At 42.4% G+C, this 18,507-nt stretch overlaps 1 protein-coding gene across 1 annotated transcript; it reads left to right on the top strand.

The window, feature by feature from the left end:
• The first annotated feature begins 137 nt into the window (after positions 1-137).
• LOC143132495 (MICOS complex subunit MIC27-like) lies at positions 138-17,277 on the top strand. The gene is made up of 9 exons (XM_076292051.1): positions 138-183; positions 993-1,103; positions 3,515-3,634; positions 8,634-8,688; positions 8,922-9,020; positions 9,721-9,812; positions 13,271-13,462; positions 14,094-14,313; positions 16,404-17,277. Exons 1-9 carry the CDS (start codon positions 172-174, stop codon positions 16,490-16,492), a joined length of 990 nt encoding a protein of 329 aa, XP_076148166.1. The 5' UTR covers positions 138-171; the 3' UTR covers positions 16,493-17,277.
• Positions 17,278-18,507: the final 1,230 nt, after the last annotated feature.

Here is an 18,507-nt window from a genome sequence, read left to right as displayed (position 1 = left end):
AGTTGGGTTTGCTTCTGTTGCAATTTGTCCTAGGTTGACCCAGAGCCCGTCTACGGACATTCTCTGGTTGACCCCCATTTTGGCTTTTTGCCTAATCGTAATCAGAGTCGTAATGCAACAAATGTCCCTTCCCAGTTGCCATACTATAGTTGTCTTTGACAAAGGGCTGCCATGTCACCTAAGGTGAGAGCAGTTTTGTGGAGATGCACTGACTGCACATTATTTTAAGAACTATTTCAGCAGCTTAACGTGTGATAATTTTACACGAAGTGTTGTTTTACTATGTTAATACTTTTTCACCTCAAGAATTAATGGCATCATGGTGAAAGGTTTCACTGAGGACAGCAGCCTAAACGGTGCTCCTTGGCTAACCACATAACTTATAAAGTTATAACGTTACAGTTCTGGCGGGACAGCTGGCTAGGTTTTTCACTGCTTTTGGGACCAGACTGAGTCTTCTCAGTTGGTCCAGTTAGTGTTAGATGTAAGTCAGTGTATGAAGTGTGCTTTGTGGATATATAAGATCTAAGCAAGGTTTTCCTAGGCAACTAGCTCCTCAGCTAGCATTGCCTATAACTTATAGCACTACTAATACCCATGCTACATTGCTAGCTTGCAGCTAATACAACAACAAGCAAGGTGACCGATTTCTCGCCTCCAAAATGCAGTTAACAGAAGCACATTGTTATCTCTGTATACTAACCTGTCTAAGGTGGTAGCAGCTATAGTGTAACGTTATTCAGCACGCACACAATTTACCAACCAAATTAGTCATAACTCTGGTCGAGTTAAGGTGCTGGTGGTTGGCTATGAGCAGAAAATACAATTAATCTAGGCTAAAAGAGCAAAATATGTCTGTACATTAGTATCTAACCTGAGCTTTTACCTCTTTGCCATTTTAGATCAATGATTTAGGTTATGGTTTACATGATATAGCAAAGTCCGTGTCTGAATACAAGTTACTCCTCTTGACTGTGTTTGAAAAATTTCAGCTGGTGAAATTTGTGGCAGTCCCTGCGACAGCTATCTTGGGCATTGCATCTTTCCGGGTGCATTATGTCACGAGAGAACCGAATGTTGAAGGACTACTGACACCTCACCAGGTAATAGTAGCCTATAGCCTTCTAGGTTGGTCCATCATTATTTGCAGGATGCTAGAAAGCCTAGACCTCTATCAATGCTGCATTCTTTCCCACAAGCTTACGTCACAGGCCACTTGGAAGTGCAAACAGTTTTCCCAAGGAAATAGACAAGATGTTACTTAAGACGTTACTTGACTTCCTATGGAGAAGTAGAACACATTATGTTAAAAAGACCAATGCGTGTGGAGGTATGAACTTTCTTGATAACACATTCAAAATAAACTGGCTTAGGGCTCAAGTTCCTTTTAATGTGTACAATATTGTACGCATTGGAAGGAACTTGAGCCCTAATTTTCCACCCCAATTTTCATAAACAAGTTCTAACTTGGTCCTTAGTCATAATTTCTCCCCTCATAAATATCTCATCTTAACATTCTCTTAAAAAAACAAATCACTTTATCTAGACAACCATGGCATTCTTCTTGTCTCTCAACTGTTAAACCCATAGACTATATAGAACTGGTTCTATACAGTCTATGGTTAAACCCAATTGGCTTTGCTACGCTGAATGTTTAATTGTGGTATGTGGATACCGTAACTTGTTAAATTAAAGAGAAAATTAATAAACACAAACAAGGAAGTAAATAAATAAAATGACTGGTTTATTGATAAATCAAAATAACAGTAACGGAAAAAGTGCCGAAACACTTACAATAACAAAAGCTAAAGTAATTGTAGGCTTGCCCTAAGACAATTTAAAAACGTAACAAACAGCCACACAGGCTATATAAAATGAGCAGGTCCAGATCACACAGAACTTGGACACCTCAGGCCACACAAACACACAACCTCTCCACGAGGAGAAATTGCCGAACCCGGCACACACTACAACTGTAGTAATTTTAAAATGAGCAGGTCCAGCCCTCAATTGGCAGAGACAACAACTCCTAGGACATACAACACAAACACACAGACATCCATGGCTCACACCCATGGATGCTGGGGGGCAGCAAAGCCCTGCTCTGACGCGTTCTTGAGCCTTTTAATGGCTGACCAATCCGACCCAAGCAGGAACTCCACTTTGGCAATCAGAGGTGGGCGGGACCTTAAAACAGGAAAGGCAGAAGCACACAGACAGACGGCCAGAACACACTAGGGCCGTAACACCCCTCCCCATAAGAGCGAACATATAATGTTTGCCATTAACTCTGAAGCAGTTGGGCGTAACAGGCTTTCTTCTAAATTATACTGAATTTTTATCCAAATTTAACCTGCCAGTCACACCTAAGGAATTTGCCACTGTTGTTGGTGGTACAGTATACCACAAGGAGTGGTAATAGTTGAAAACCCAACTACTATTTGCTGCTCTGCCAGATGTTGCTTCAACTGTAGGGAAGGTTTGCCTCAAACCTTTTTAGAGCTTTGTTCCAGAAAGACTTCCCCTATGTAGTTTTTTACTGGACCAATTTCATTGGTGACATCCCCCGGAAAAAAGTCTGCACACTGCCGTTAAATTATAATTTAATAAATAAAGTATGTGAAGTCACTTATTAATGGGAATCGAGTCCTGTCTGCATAAAGAGGCGTGTTGTTGAGGTATTGATGACGCTCCACCTGTCAAACAGTTCTCAGCAGCAGAAAAAATAACAGGTGCACACCTGGTATAAGGTCAATTTTCTCCAGACTGGAATGCTCAAAAATGCTATAAATGTACCTGAAATGGTCAGAAGGGTTTGAGGATCATGAAAATGTGCCCAAAATGAACCAAGGTCTTAGCATATGTGGTGAAATTCTGAGCTATGTCCATAGACTTGAATAGAACAGTCTGCCTCTGGTCTGCATAAAGGGGGATTCAAATGAGCACCTCATGGATTATTTCGACTCTTTTTACCATGATAGTCCATGCATGCCACCTCACTGAGACAACCATCTGGATGCTTTCCCAGTGAAAGCAGAGACAGGGTCAAAAGGTCAAACATTACCTCAAAGAAGACCAAAGCTAAAAGCTTAAAATTCCATAATGGTTTAGTTTGGAAAATAGCCTATCATTCTGTTAACATTGGTTTCATATGTTTGACACTTAAATGTGGCTGCTGTTCATGTCAAATGCAAGGTTTGAACTTGTCGAGTCACCACAAGACACTTCCAAATCGATAAATCCCCACTTTCATATCACTCAGAATGGAACCATTTTGCTACAGGTTGCATGAAACGCCAAATCGTTGTATGACCATAAGTCGTAGTTACTTCTTTTAATTGTATGTAGTTATTATGCTTATTAATGTGGTATGCACACAGACATTACGGTGTGCAGACCACATCTTATGATGCTACATTTGTTTCTCCCCTTCTCTGTCTCACTCTCTTTCTCTCTCTCCCCTTGTCATTATGTTGCTTTTCTTTCTCTCTCTCTCTCTCTCATTCTGTAACAGCTGTCCATCTATACACCACTGCCACAGAAGTTTCAGTATGTGGCGGAACAACAGGGTGCTCTCCAGAGTCACCTTGGCATAGCCAGGGAATGGCTGCAGTCGTATGTGCGAGCTGTCAAGGTACAGACAACCACAATGTAGAAATGTTTTTTTGTATACTTCACTTGTCATTGGATGCTCATGTAATCAGTGTGGTTGAGCTTGGGATCAATGAAGCAAGAGAAATTACCCAACAATTGCTTGAGTGCTTGTGGTTAGCCCAACTTTGTTTATTCAATTTATTCATCTCCCACTCTAAAAAAAAAGTTAAAGATTCTTGAATGTTACGCAACTACTGTATTTTCCGGACTATAAGTCACACTTTTTTTCATAGTTTGGCTGGCCCTGCGACTTATAGTCAGGTGCGACTTATATATGAAAAAAATATATAATTGAACATGTTTTTAAATGTTAATTCATATTAACTGACATGAACCCTACATGAAACATTACTGTCTAGCGCGAGAGAGCGCTCTCAAATGCACGAGTTCTGTGCACTTTCAGTCAGAGATTAGTGGTAGCACATATGCACCTAAATCATCAAATTATGGCCGGGATTCTATTTATAGCCGGGCCTCAGATTCGGACAAATAAAGGACAGTAATAGTTTTGTTTCAATTCAACTCATTAAAGAGCTCTTAATATTTTATATTGTTGGTTGGTTTAATATTGTTGCCAATGAAAAGTCATTGTCTTACACCACGAGTCTCCAACACATTGCTCTCAAGCTACCAGTTGCATGCCGCCCCCTTCTGAGCTTGCCAGAGGCTGAAGCAGTAATCTACATTTAAACACAATTGTTGCTGCCAGGCATCAGCCTACGAATTTTATAAAAAAGTAAATCATGCAGAATTAAAAAAAAAAAACTACATTTAGGCTATCGTAGAGCTCTTTGGCTATACGGAATAAGGTTTCCACTTTAACACAACACATGTCCCATGAATAAATCGCGGATGCCTTATCTCGCAATAAGCGGATGGAAATCCTGACACTTCATACATGAACCGTCAAATACCCCACAGATTTCAGTGGTCATCAGTCCAGATATTTAGCAATATCAAACAGTACAAGCCATACCCCAAATAAAGGTGCTATGCTTTGCGCAGCCTAAATAAAAGACTCCCGCCATAAGGATTTGAGGATTTACGATAGTCTGTCTCCTAAACATTCCTCACCCGTAATCTAGACACGCATGAAAACATTTGAAAACAAAACTCACTGCCATGTAGGCTAATATTTGATCACTGTTTTGCTACTAATTATATTTCACATAATGAATACACACACTAGAAAGTGAAAGTAGGCCTACTATGCGCTCCGTGTCTGTAGGCCTATCTGTCTGTTCACGTCCGCAATCGATTATAACGTTCCTCAAATGTTAGGCTGTCTCGTGTTCTCGTGTTAGGCTGTCATGCTTCTGTGTTCGCAAAAATCCTGACTGTTCCTGATCGCTAAACGTTTGTTTTCCTTTCCTGTCGATCACGGTTGATGTAGAAGCACCTAGGCTATAATTTGACTTAAGCGGTGAGAGAGGGAGGGAGAGAGAGAGGCACCTGCGCACGTGTGTGTGTGCATGGGGTTCAATTGAAGTCAGAGTTGGTCCGTCCAGTCAATAGTCACGCTTTCAAGGCTCCATTATTGGATTAACGTTATCAGACAGCGCTGTACCATGTGTTGGAATTTCTCTCATTATGATGGAGTTGTGGGACATTTATTATTATGCTCAATACTTAATAATTTATGCGCAATACCCGCAATCCCGCGCTGAAATTTAGGCCCTGGTTTTAAATGCGCATATTAATTTGGCCTCTATGTGTCCAGTTACATCTGTCTGTTCTTGGTCTTGGATTTTGTGAAATACATTTCTAAATATCACCTGCTTGCTGCAGCTTTGGTCTGCACGTCCTATTAAAACCGGTCTGTGCACGTCTTCTTAAAACCGCATCTTTTTCTCTCTCGTGGGCATTTAATCTGCTGCCTAGCCGCCGGCTTGTCACTCCACATCGCCCAAAATGCTTGATTGCATTGCATTCTCAACATTTTTAGCTAAATATTCATGTACCACATCAACATTTTTGTTCAGAGAATCTTTTGTAAATTGCTTAAAATTTACTGTCGGGCCTATAGGCCGATCGCCTGGTTTGCGCTTTGGTCACGTCCTTTTAAAACCGTCTATTTATCTCTCGTGATCATTTAATCTGCTGCCAGCTTGTGACTCCACATTGCCCAAAATGCTTGATTGCATTGCATTCTCCACCTTTTTAGCTACATTTTCATGTACTATATCAGCATTTTTGTTCAGTGAATCTTTTGTAAATTGCTTTACAATTACCTTCGGGCCTATAGGTCTATGCCTGGCTTGCTTCGGTCACGTCCTTTTAAAACCATATTTTTCTCTCTCATTAACATTTAATCTGCTGCCAGCTTGTGACTCCACATTGCCCAAAATGCTTGATTGCATTGTATTCTCCACATTTTAGCTAAATGTTGGTGTACCACATGGCATTTTCTTTCAGTGAATCTTTTGCTTTACAATTAGACCTTCTGGCCCTCCTCTTGGCTGCCTTCACTCCTTCGTCTTCATTAACATTATTCTTTTTGGCCTCAATAGTCCAGTTACATAGTCTCTGTTTTTGGTTTTGGATTTTGTGAAATATATTTCTAAATAAATGCGACTTATAGTCCAGTGCGACTTATATATGTTTTTTTTCCTGTTCATGACACATTTTTTGACTAATGCGACTTATACTCCAGATCGACTTATAGTCCAATAAGGTACTCTGAAATCCTTAGTCAGTATATTGTACGATTCATTCTATACAGTAGTAGGTCATGAAAATTCAGGGATTTTTTTTTCGTCAGGGAAAGTCAGGAATAAAGTCATGGAATGTTACACCTGACGTAGAGAGGGAACCCTGTGGTCATGGTGATTAGGGATTTGGCCTTCCAAGTAGAACACCAGAGGTGGCACCACAAACTGCCCCAGAGCATGGCACATAACCCAGAGCTGCTCCAGGGATGGACTGTCCCTGCACTGTTAGTCAGCTAAATGACATGTAATGTAATCTACCGCAATGTGAAAAATGGTAGCAAAAAGGAAACATTCATTTCAGGCCCAGCAGAGTTTTGTTTTTCGCTAAATACTGTATATGATGAGTGATATTTGAATTATAATTGGTGAAAGGTATTTTTCATATTTTGTACTTAGTTCAGTTAAGCGCAGTTATGTTCAGTTTAGTTATGACTCTGCAGTGACTTGAAACTGATATTTGTCAGCAGTTTGAAAAGATGACGGGTGAGAAGAGACCTGCCCTTTCGCTGAATGCGACTGAATGTGCAACGCTGCTCATTTGAAACTAAGCCTGCTCTCTTTCACGAGACAGTTGTCGCTCATGGTGATTGTGATCAAAAATGCTATTGTAATATTTTTACACTTAAGCGTACTTTGACGTCTGCGTTGCTTTTGAAGTCTTTTTTTTCCCTGATAGTGGGGAAAGAAGACTGGCAGTATTGAGTCATATCCTGTTGATAGACTGTACAGGTAGGCTTCTATTAAAAACATAAAGAAAACAATGACCTTTAAAATGATTGGTCCTTATTTGCATTACTGCCCTTAGAGTAACCTTTACTGGCTTTTGCAGAAGGACTCATGACTATGACTTTTTTGTTATCCATAATCTAATATCCAGCTCGTTTTATTTCAATATGTGTTAGGCCTATCTAATATCCATTTATTAGATATATTAACCTATTATGTCTATAGTTAGTCTATAATATCTAAAGAAAATCCATTATCTAATATCCATAGTATCTGTTCATTCACTCTGAGGACTCTAATATGAACGATATGAATGGCCATAGATTTCAGTGCTGTTATTGCACGTGTAGCCATATGGGCCTTTCATCGTATGAAATAGGATTACATTGTAAAACGAAGAAATCAAATTATTTCAACTAATTTGCATGAGAATGTTGAATGGGGAGAGATATGTAAGTGTGTAGAGGGGGATAATAGGTAGCTTAGACCTCAATCAAAAACAATGAGTCAGAGGCCACTTCTATAACTGTAGGAAAACTTTCACATAGGCGTAGTTGACATTTTGCACCAGAGAGAGAGTGAGTGTAGGCAGAAGTTGACTTTAGGCCTCCCCCTGACAGTTTTGTGTTTATCCATTGTCCTCACTGAAGAAGAAGAAGAAGAAGGAGGAGAAGAAGACGACAACGCATTCAGTGGTGCATGAGATTGAGCCGTTTCTGTACGGATGCAGGAAGAACGGGGCTTTTCTTTGTTCTGGTTGACCGCTCGTTATCTCGACAACAAGGTCAAATGCCGTATAATTCATTCCGGAGAGCAGCAGTAGGGGACGCACTCGGCAGATGAGACGAGAAGCTGCCCTGAGGCATCTGCTGTACTGAGGGCTCCATGTTAAGTTAGTCTGGCTCAGTGGGGACACAGCAGGAAGGCAAGAGCAGCCAGGCGACTGCAGACCCTTTTTGCCCCCCATCTCATAATGTTAGAGAAATGCCAAAGAATTCCAGTGTCCATCATGTAGAAGGAGATATGTTGACCCTCTATCTTCAATGAAAATTTGAAAGAAATCGCACTAGTAGTTTTTAAGTTATGCGAGCAGACACACACACACACACACACACACACACACACACACACACACACACACACACACACACACACACATACATACACACATACACAGATGGACAGACAGACAGACAGACCTGAATGCCTTCAGCCTCCTATCAGGGGCGAGGCTAAAAAAGAAAAGATAGATTGCTGCCTCTGCAGCTGATTCTGATATTGTACTCAAAGACTGGGTACGCCGGCATTCCCCTGACAAGCAGGCTGCGGCGATTGGCATGAAATGACACGATCAGCGGTGACAGCACAAGCTATATCCCTCTTTCATGTTTTATTACTTTTTTTCTCTCTTTTTTTGCTTTTGTTCATCCATCTGTAGTGTGGCATCTGGAGAAAGATTGGTGGAGAATTTGATTATGATGATCTGCAGTATAATGTCCATCATTATTTCTCCCCACTGCTACCCCCCCCCCCCCCCCACAGGGTTCTTTACTGTCAGCAAAAGTTAGAACCGTGAATCTGTACCACGCCGGAGAAGGTGAGCCCGCATCTCCTAATGTGATTTTCAAAATTTATATCTGATTATGCTGCCGCTGTATCTTGTTTCATGAGGCTGTCACTTTTTGTGAATCTTAATGGGATCTGTACCATCGGATTCTCAGTCTTGATGGCTTGGCTTCACTGATGTGTGACTGACATATGGTTTCATGGCAAATGTGCTTGCTATACGTCACTAAGAGACACCTCTGGTGTGTGTCTGTGTGTGTCCAGATGTCTACCACTACCTTAAGGATCCTCCTCCAGGGTTTCTGCCCAGAGTGGGGTTCATCTCAGGGGCGGGTTTGACTGGCTTGATCCTGGCCAGGAGAGGTAACTATGACCACACTGCACATGAAGTGACATCTCCACTCCTCACCACCAGCACTTGTGTGCCCTGTGAATTACCATTTCCTGTGAATGTATGATTATTTATTACTATAGGTTTTTAATGCTGCATGGTCATTGTTTATCTGACGTAGCAACAGTAACAAGGATGCAGGACTCAACAAAAGATGCTTTTCAATGGTAGTAATGGGGACACACATGATATCTACTACGAAACTGATATGGTGTTTGTGGACGAGGGACGGATTGGTTCCTAAAATCCGTATTAAAACTTATGCGGACTAGTCTGGACTTAGTCTTTGTTGCCACTTTCATATTTCCTTTACACTGCTTCCTTGAAAATATAACAGTTCTTCTCAAATATTTACCATGAACTGAAAATATATAATTATAAGCTATTTTCTTTCTCTCTCTCCATCTTTCTCTCTCTCTCCATCTCTCTCTCTCTCTCTCTCTCCAGCTCTCTCTCTCTCTCTCCCTCCCTCTCCACATGTTTGGCTCAGTGAGGTTCTTTCCATAGTGTGGGTGTAGTATGCAGGGTTATTTCTGCATATTAGCCCTTCTAAGTGCCATTTATACATTTAATAGTTTCAAGAAAGGGTTGCTAAATGTCAACCTCTCCCTCCCTCCCTCTCTCCCTCTCTCCCTCCCTCCCTCCCTCCCTCTCTCCCTCCCTCTGTGCCAGGCTCTCGCCTCAGGAGGCTGCTGCTACCGCTGGGCCTGGCATCTCTCGGCGCTGGCATCTGCTACCCGGCCCCGACGCTGGCATTCCTCAAGGTGAGCACAGCTCTTTCCCCTGTTAGCCACACTTAGCATAGCATGGTGCCAGCTTAATAGCGTAAGTCTCCCACATTCCTGAAGGCACACACAGCCTCCAGAACTCTCTCCAATAGGGCTAAGAGTAGGTAGATGTGTGTGTGGGATTTGCAATAAGTCATAGCAGCACCCGGCACGTGCTGAACCGGGAAAAGTGAAACCTGTTAGAAGGTTCTCCTGGCCAATATGAATTTATTGCTTTTGTGGATATGTGCTTTGCACATGACTGAATCCATTTCTGGACCCTGTAACATGTACATCAACATACAGTCTTTATGTTATTTTACATTTTTTTGGGATTAAGACATTTCTGTGTAATGTAAATCTACATACAACCACGTACACCTAATGTCATGTGTAGCCAATGTAAGAATTTACAGATTACGCTGTCTGAGAACATCAGATTCAGCATCATCTCTCAGACGGTGATCTTATCAGGACGACAAACAAAGGTCCATGCAATGGCCTCACCCAGGGCCAGGAATGAGATCAGTCAATTGTATTATGGTCATGGGGGTAGGCCATAGACCCCTTCAATGTTTGCAAACATCCAGAGCGTAGGTTGGATGCACGAGCAGCATGGGGTCAGAAAAATGGCACAGCTAATAGACCGGCATGTTGACCTGTCAAGGTACAGTATGCACCGTCATCGTCACCCCAGGACTGCGAATCGTACCTTAATAAATTAGTCTTATAATTAATGGCGATTGTCTGCCTGATCCTGAGCTGATAACAGAATGGGTAGACGACGTTAGCAAGTGGCCAGAGATTCATTGGCCTGTCATATACGGCTATCTGGTTGACAAGCCCAGTGTGTACACGTGAAAAAGTAGTACAAGTAGGCATTTTTCTTGACGTTTCCTTGACGTTTCAGTCAAATCAAACACACACGATTCAATGGGATGGAAAGCTTTCTGACCCCGATATGCGCGTGCATTTTCCTGTGGCGTGGACCGTGAAGGGGTCAATAGAGAACCATCCCAGGCAAGAGGAGAGATTACTTCATATCATACAGAACAACAAGAAATTGCCAGACCTGTTGGCATTTGAAGCCTAAACCATTTACATTTAGAGTGTAGGAGGTACTTCGAAACAATATATATATGTGAGATAGTTTGAGAAGCTCTTGGTTCAGTCCACACTGTCTGTACCCAGAGTGTGTCACGTGCTTCATTACTGCTACTATTAAGATTGAATGCTGCACCAACCAAAGAAACATCTGTTTCCTACAAGGACCCTTATGTTTTTCTTAAACAAAATAAAAGTGTCATATACGACATCCTAGACCTAGATAGTGAGAATAGACTTAACCCATTTACTCCTAAAATGCCTGCTAAAAACGCCTATAGAATCCTATGGCATTCTAGACTAAATAACCTTATTTCCTGAGGGTTTTCTAAAAACATACTATAAATTGTCAACATCTATCAAAATTTAATATCTAAGCCTCTGTAGCACCTAGAAACATGAAATAAAAAGCATGCTGCGCTACGCAGCATCCAGCGGGAGGGTCAATGTTGCGCTACGCAGCATCCAGCGGGAGGGTCAATGTTGCGTCATGCAGCATCCAGCGCGAATGTGTATAGACTTAAAATACCTAGACTTGCTTCTGTTGGAGGGTATATAGATATATACAGTGATGGCCAAAAGTGTTGGCACCCATGCTAAAGTTGACTGAAAAGAGGAATATAAAATCTTCCTAAAATCTTTTGGAAATTGATCTTAATGCCTTAAGTGAAAAATGAGGAAATATCTAACCTTTCACCATACCTAGAGATTGGCATGGGTGTTATTTCAGTTAGCCTATTAGCTGGTTTGATGCTCATTGAGCTCAATGCAAATCAAACCAGCTAATAGGCTAACTGAAATAACACCCATGCCAATCTCTAGGTATGGTGAAGGGTATGTGATGATGTGGGGCTATTTTAATTCCAAAGGCCAAGGTAAATTTATCAGGATGCACAGTATTCTGGATCCATGAAATAACTGGACTTTAAAAATAAAAATCTGCCTGTCTCTATGGGAATTTAACATAGGGGTGTCAATACTTATGACCCCTGTATTTTAAGGAAGAACATTTATTTATTTATGATACATCACTAAGAAAATTGGTGTCCTTAAAGGTTAGATATTTCCTAATTTTTCACTTAAGGCATTAAGATCAATTTCCAAAAGATGATTTTATATTCCTCTTTTCTGTCAACTTTAGCATGGGTGCCAACACTTTTGGCCATCACTGTATATGACACTAACATAGCCCACAAGATGTGAGCAAGACCTCAGATATCACTGGGTAGACTTGGAGAAAGCCCCTTCTGAAATTCCAAATCACAGTGGAGCTCTGGTGGAAGCTCTCTCCTTCAGTCTCTCCTGTGACAGCGCTGCTAATTGGATGCTAGTTGTACGTGTCCGTCTCCCTCTGAGTGAACGGCAGAACCGCACTGACTCAACAGAGAGGGAAATGAACAGCGAAAAAAAAACAAAAAAAAACAACAAAGCACAGCTGCAGCGGAGCAAGCAGGGCTTCTTTCTGTGAGAACCACTGACAGGAAAAATGAAACAGACTCTCATTTGTCGTTGTCAAGGCTGCCAGGAAACTGAAAAAAAAAAAAAATGTGCGCAAGTCGTTTCACGCTGCACCTCCACCCCTCCTCTTGGTCTTCACACCTCTCTCTCTCGGTCTCTCCTCAGACACAGACGACGAACGACGCTCTCGGTGCTCCACGCTCGCTCGCGCACCCCTTCTCGTTTTCCCCCTTTGTCAGGGTTCCACTGCGACACGTTTAAGCGTCTGAAAAGTAGCTTCGGTTGGAGCGACTCTTCAAAGTGAATATCCAAACACCGTCGTGAGAAAGTGCCTCAGTTTCTTTCCCCCCCTTCTCGCTGTCAGTGGCTGCTCGACATGTCTCCTTGCGTCCCCCCCGTGGTTGTTCATTTGTTTGTTTGAGTCTCGCGCCTGTAGCCCCTCCAGACGTACTGTAAGGCCTCAGTGTTGTCAGGTGCTGTCGTTAGGTGTTGCGTTTTTTTTTACTTTAACACCTGAAATCACAAAAAGTTAAGATCAAAGAAAAGTGTGTAGTGTTGATATATATAATATATATTTATTTATTTTTAAACTGTGACTTGAGAGTCAAATGTGTTTGGGGTCATGGCTGAGGGCACTTGAGTCTTTGTGTGTGTGTGTGTGTGTGTGTGTGTGTGTGTGTGTGTGTGTGTGTGTTGTGTGTGTGTTGTGTGTGTGTGTGTGTGTGTGTGTGTGTGTGTGTGTGTGTGTGTGTGTGTGTGTGTGTGTGTGTGTGTGTACGCTTTTGGGTCTGTCTTGCCTCAGCGTTTTGTGTGTGTTGGACTGTTTTTGTGTGTGTGAGCCTGTGCTTTTGGGTCTGTGTCACTTCAGCGTTCTGTGTATGTGTTGTGTGCAGGTGACCGGGCGGCAGGCCTGGGCAGCGTCGCAGTGGAGCATGTCGGCCGTGAGCACGCTGTGGAGAAGTGAGCCGTCAGAGCACCACCCTGCACGACCACCACCCTCCTCATCACCTCCTCCTCCCTCCTCATCACCTCCTCCTCCAGCACCTGCACCAGCAGCCCCCACCACCCACTCGAAGCCCTCGCAGGTACTAGCAGTCAGAGGAGCCGGTGTGTGAATGTGTGTGAGTACGTGTGCATGATCGCACCTCAGCATCGTGTGTGAGCAGCTGACTGTCACCCTGCTCTGCCGCTTGCTTTCTCCTGCTGTTTGTTTCTTTTGTCTTTCTTTTGTCACCCTGGCGCAGAGAGCGGCATGTTGTTGTTCACACAGCCTCATCCTGTGATCTTTTGTGTCTGCTCTGTCGTGTCTCGTTTGGTCTCTGGCTTTTAAGACCGCTGAGCTCGTACAGTAGTCGCTGCTCTGCTGGAATGGCTCTGTGGATTCAGAAGCAGAAACTTAAATTTCTATCTATCTATCTATCTATCTACGCACATAAAACCTCTTCTGTATTTCATTCTCTTCATTTAGACCTTGTCATGATATATACCGTATTATATGTTATTTTGATATATAGTTTTTCTTTTCAATTCTCATTAGGACTACAGATATACATCTAAACACTTATATTTATACCAGTAATCTGATATGATATTGTTTAAAGGCCCTTAGACCGAGACAACTTGGATGTCCTTCACGATGATGGAAGATTACGTGGGACATTTCCTGCTGTAGTTAATCACGACTGATCTGAATCTGCTTGTGCCCCTCCCTCCTAGTCCCGCGTCCCGAAGCCCTCTGTGCCCCACGAGAGCCCTCCGTCTGACCTCGCCGCAGAGGACGCCACCCTGCCATCCTCCCCCGCCGCCCCGCAGGACTCTGGGAAGGGACCCGCCGTACCCACGTCCAGGCCTGAGCAACCCCTGCCCCTGCCCCTGCTCCTGCCCCTGGCACCGCCTCCCCCGCTCACTGCCCCGGCCGAGAGCACTAGGCCTGCTGGTAAGCCACATCAGAGCAGGGGGGAAAAAGCCCAACCACCAACTCTTTCCAACCACTCACTAACCCAGCTTATTCTGACTAGCACAACGCTTTAGTCGGGTAGATCAGGGTTTTCCATGTAGAATACGTTACATCTGACTAACCCCTGTTGCCACCAAGCACTTGCTGTCTGTCAGAATAGGAGGAAGAGAGAGCAGAATTTCTTTTGGTGTAGCAGTGTCAGTAGCCATCTCTCCCTCTTTCGCTTTCTGTCTGTCTCTCTCTCCTCCTGTCACGCACACACAGCCACACAAACCTCAGTCTGGCAGGTTTGGTCAGTGCGCTCTGTGTTTGTTTAGTAGCTTAGTGTCTGGACTCTCCTGGTTGTCGGACAGACCAGACTCTACTGGTGTCAGTGTCACAGCGTCTTTATCAGCCCAGACGCTGACGCGGAGGGAGTCAGTCTCCGGATCTCAGCAAATATCATCAGCTTTCATCCTGTCAGGGAGACTCAGCCAGACAGAGAAATATTTACCGTCTAAAATTCTCCTATCACAACTCTGCAGAGAGAGGGAGAGGAATAGGACAATCCTGTGGTGCGTTCACATTCGGCAAACATTGGCTAACGTTTGTGATTTTTCTAAAGTTAAATTTTGAACGATTTGGTGTTAACAGTCCATTATAACTATAATTGCGTTGTTACCTTCATCAAGCCCTTGCCCAGCTCCATTGTATGTTCGCAGAGAACAGACTGTTTGCGAGTGTTTGCAAGTTTTTTCCCTAAAAACTCAAGGCAAACAGAAATCTGTTTGCAAAAGTTCGCCTATGTTTGCGAATTTGACCGCACCTCTGATCTTTTAAATGTGACTACCTTGGTATATGTTCCGTCCCATATGTAGGGGAAGGGTAGCCTACACAGAGATTATTGTGGGATTCAGACACTTCTCACAGAAGACGGAGAAGAGCCTGCACATGTTGATATACAGCAGGTGCAGCTAATTCGCAAGAACTATTTCAGAGTAAGAGAAAAGAAAAGTGCAACACTGCTTGCTCCACAGTGCAATTTAATAATAAAGAGTCATTTTCTTCAGTTCTTTTTCTGTGGCCGAGAGGTTTGTCTTTGTCTGTCGGTATCCCTCATCTGTGCTGTGAGTGACTGAGTCTTCGTAAGTGTGGAAAATCACTCTGAGCTTCTGAATAAGGAAAAAGCTCTCTGATCCAGACATGCAGGCCAGTTCCCAGCAGTGTGTGTGCGTATTATATTATTAAATAGAAATGTATGCCCCACATTGAATCATTATAGCCCACTACGCCTATTTCTTTACACAAAGGCCGACTGCTTGTCATTTAATATTATATTATTAAATAGAAAATTATGCCCCACATTGAATCATTATAGCCCACTACGTTATATTATAGCCCACTACGCCTATTTCTTTACACAAAGGCCGACTGCTTGTCATAAGTTCTGGATTAAGAAATGAAACCACTGTGTGATTGAAGAAGAATCGTGTCTATTACAGAATGCACAACAAAGACATTTTGAATTCCTCTGTCCTCGACCTTTTCTACACTGTCTCTATCTACATTCACCCACTCATGCAGTTGTGGCAAGAAGCACGCGAGAAGATGCAGTGTGTGCTTCTTGTCAGCCAGTGATGTTTTAGGAAGTAGTTAGGACCTATTACTTTGATTGAGGCCTTTAGGTGAGATTTGACTAATATGCTTACATTTTGTTTTTACTGACTCGCCCACAAATAACCAGAATATCATAAAAAAAAATGTTTGACTCTTCATCGTGGGTGACTGGGGATATCCGCTTATTTTGGCTGAGCTCGTGCATGTGGTGTGTGTGTATGTGTGTGGGCTGCTCGATCTTGGCAAAAACCATAACCACAATTATTCTTTACAACATTGAGATCACAATCACTTTTTTAAAAAATGTAGTTGAATTTTAAATATTATTCACCTGAAAATTTGGGAAATTGTAAATATGTCCACCTCATAGCAAAAGAATGCACTGGATAAATAACCAAACTGAATTGTGTGTTTGCACGTGTATGTGACGTCATTTCTCTCCTGTGCTGTGCTCTCTGCATGTGCTGTCCCAGGGAAGCCAGGCTTCACCGCCGATCCCCAGCTCATGGACTTCGGCCAGTCAAACCCAGAGGATGCTGACCTCTACAGTACACGCAGCTGAACATGATCCTATATGAACACGACCCCATATGAACACACACACACACACACACACAGGCTTCGTCTGCCTTCGTCCTACTACAGGACAAACACGCACACAGTCATACTGACACAGATAGGCCATGTTTGCTAGTGCCATACTACATACACCCTGGACACACACACACAGCTACAAAAGTAAACTGACTCATTCCACCACATAGCAGTCCAACACACACACACCCCAATGCAGACACACATATTAGGTGCTTCATCTTTAAATGGGAGAAAATCTATGTCCAAATTGAAATGGCCTCTTAGGTTGCGCTTGGCAATCAATACAGCTCATTTAAGGCTATGCACCCTAAGATGGGAGATAATCATTGCTTTAAATACTAAGCCATAAAGTTTTATAGTGTAATTTAATCACATTATGCTTATGAATGTAAGTATGTGTAATTTAAACTTGTGGGTAATGAAGGTATAATTTTGAGACCACAGGAAGTACAGTCGTGTGCATTGTGAAATCAATGTTCTGTTACAGTCTTGTTTTTTTTTTTTTTTTGAAAAAGAAAGAAAAAAAACACGCACATAATGAGAATTGCACTAAAATGAGCTCTTACAGGTGCATTCATATCACCAAATGGACCTGGGTTAATGTTTTTGTTAATGTTTTTCTTGATGTTGATTGGCTTCACACTGCGTGTAGATGCGAAGATGAGTTTTATTTACCTTCCAGAAAGTGCTTTCAGGCTTCTCCAGTGTGTGTGTGAGAGTTTTAAATAAAGTATATTTCTGATAAATATATACTCGCCTTTGAGATTTATTTATCTGTGTGAAGGCTAAGAGAGTGGAACATGGCAAGACACAAACAGGGCTCAACAAGGTGGATTCTTTTCTGTTTCAATCAGTCTCTTCTATTCATTTTTCATCATGCATGAATGCCTAATGCCAAAGAACCTTTTATATGGATAGTCAGCTGTGTGGAATTCTATTTCTCCTGGTTGCACCAGGTTTCTGAAAGCCCTTCAACTACAGGGGAACTTTTGTCTAAAATGTCTCTGGTACACATGCCAAACCAGCTGTCCCTTAACTTCCGTTGTAAACATTTGTCCTATTACAGACAATGCTGAAATGCCAACAGCATCTTCTGGTTATAAATCTTATGTTGTGTAATAGTCTTTGTTACATTTTACAGCATAATGGGTCTACTGTAATTTCCCAAATATTAGCTGCAGTTTATACATTGATTTTGCAAAATTTCTTCAGCTATGAGGTTAATACACGGTGGCAGTTAGGTATTAATATGGTTTTGTTTTTTTTAACTTCCATAAAACACTGTTCTACGGTTTATACACAGGAAATTACTTACTGTAGCTTTTTTATCTTTCAATGATCTGTTTCGACAATTAGTCATGAGGGAAAGATCATTTTCCACTAAACTTTGCTCCGTTAGAATTTTCTTACGTAGTTGAGCAAGGGCGCGCTCGGACAAACTCGTTCTCTGAATTTTATTTTTTCCTTTCCTTTAGCGCTGTCAAACTGAGGTTTGCTCCACTCACTCATTGCCAAAATACATAGACCCTGTACAAAGAGCATCCACTCATTCACTGCATCTAGTGAATAACCACCATATTCTTATTCACCACAGTGCATCATCTAGTGAATAACCACATACACTCATACCACATAGTGCACCATCATGTAATAAACCACCATATACTTATTCACTATGCAGTGAAGCGGATCCCTATGTAGTGATTGAGAGAATGTTCAGAATAGCAGGGGGAGACTGTTAAGATTCTTCTGCAGGGACACTCTGACTGTACCTTGAGTCTGTCTCTTGTTGTGTTTGGCACATAATGTACGGGACTGCTCTGTACTGTGCTGTGTTCTGTGCTGTTCGCTGGGGCAGCTCGTGGTGTGTGTGACCGTGAGGGAGGACTTGAACCAGTGGCCATGAGGAACGCAGGACAGGAAGCTGGTTGAGTGGCCTTTGGATGAGCGATGTTGCCTTGACCTCCGTGACCCCAGTCT

This window comes from Alosa pseudoharengus, unplaced genomic scaffold (genome assembly GCF_046254945.1).
Source record: "Alosa pseudoharengus isolate Yale_2024_CS ecotype anadromous, Long Island Sound unplaced genomic scaffold, YU_APseudo_1.1 YU_APseudo_1.1_scf_19, whole genome shotgun sequence".
Taxonomy (NCBI): Eukaryota; Metazoa; Chordata; class Actinopteri; order Clupeiformes; family Clupeidae; genus Alosa; species Alosa pseudoharengus.
Note: the sequence above shows the minus strand (reverse complement) of the source record. Positions and strands in the feature narration are given on the sequence as shown.

Bases quoted from the DNA above. Each gene is read 5' to 3' on its own strand.
- LOC143132495 (XM_076292051.1), top strand. The intron at 1,104-3,514 runs GTAATAGTAGCC...ATTCTGTAACAG, and splicing joins GACTACTGACACCTCACCAG to CTGTCCATCTATACACCACT. The intron at 3,635-8,633 runs GTACAGACAACC...CCCCCCCCACAG, and splicing joins CGTATGTGCGAGCTGTCAAG to GGTTCTTTACTGTCAGCAAA.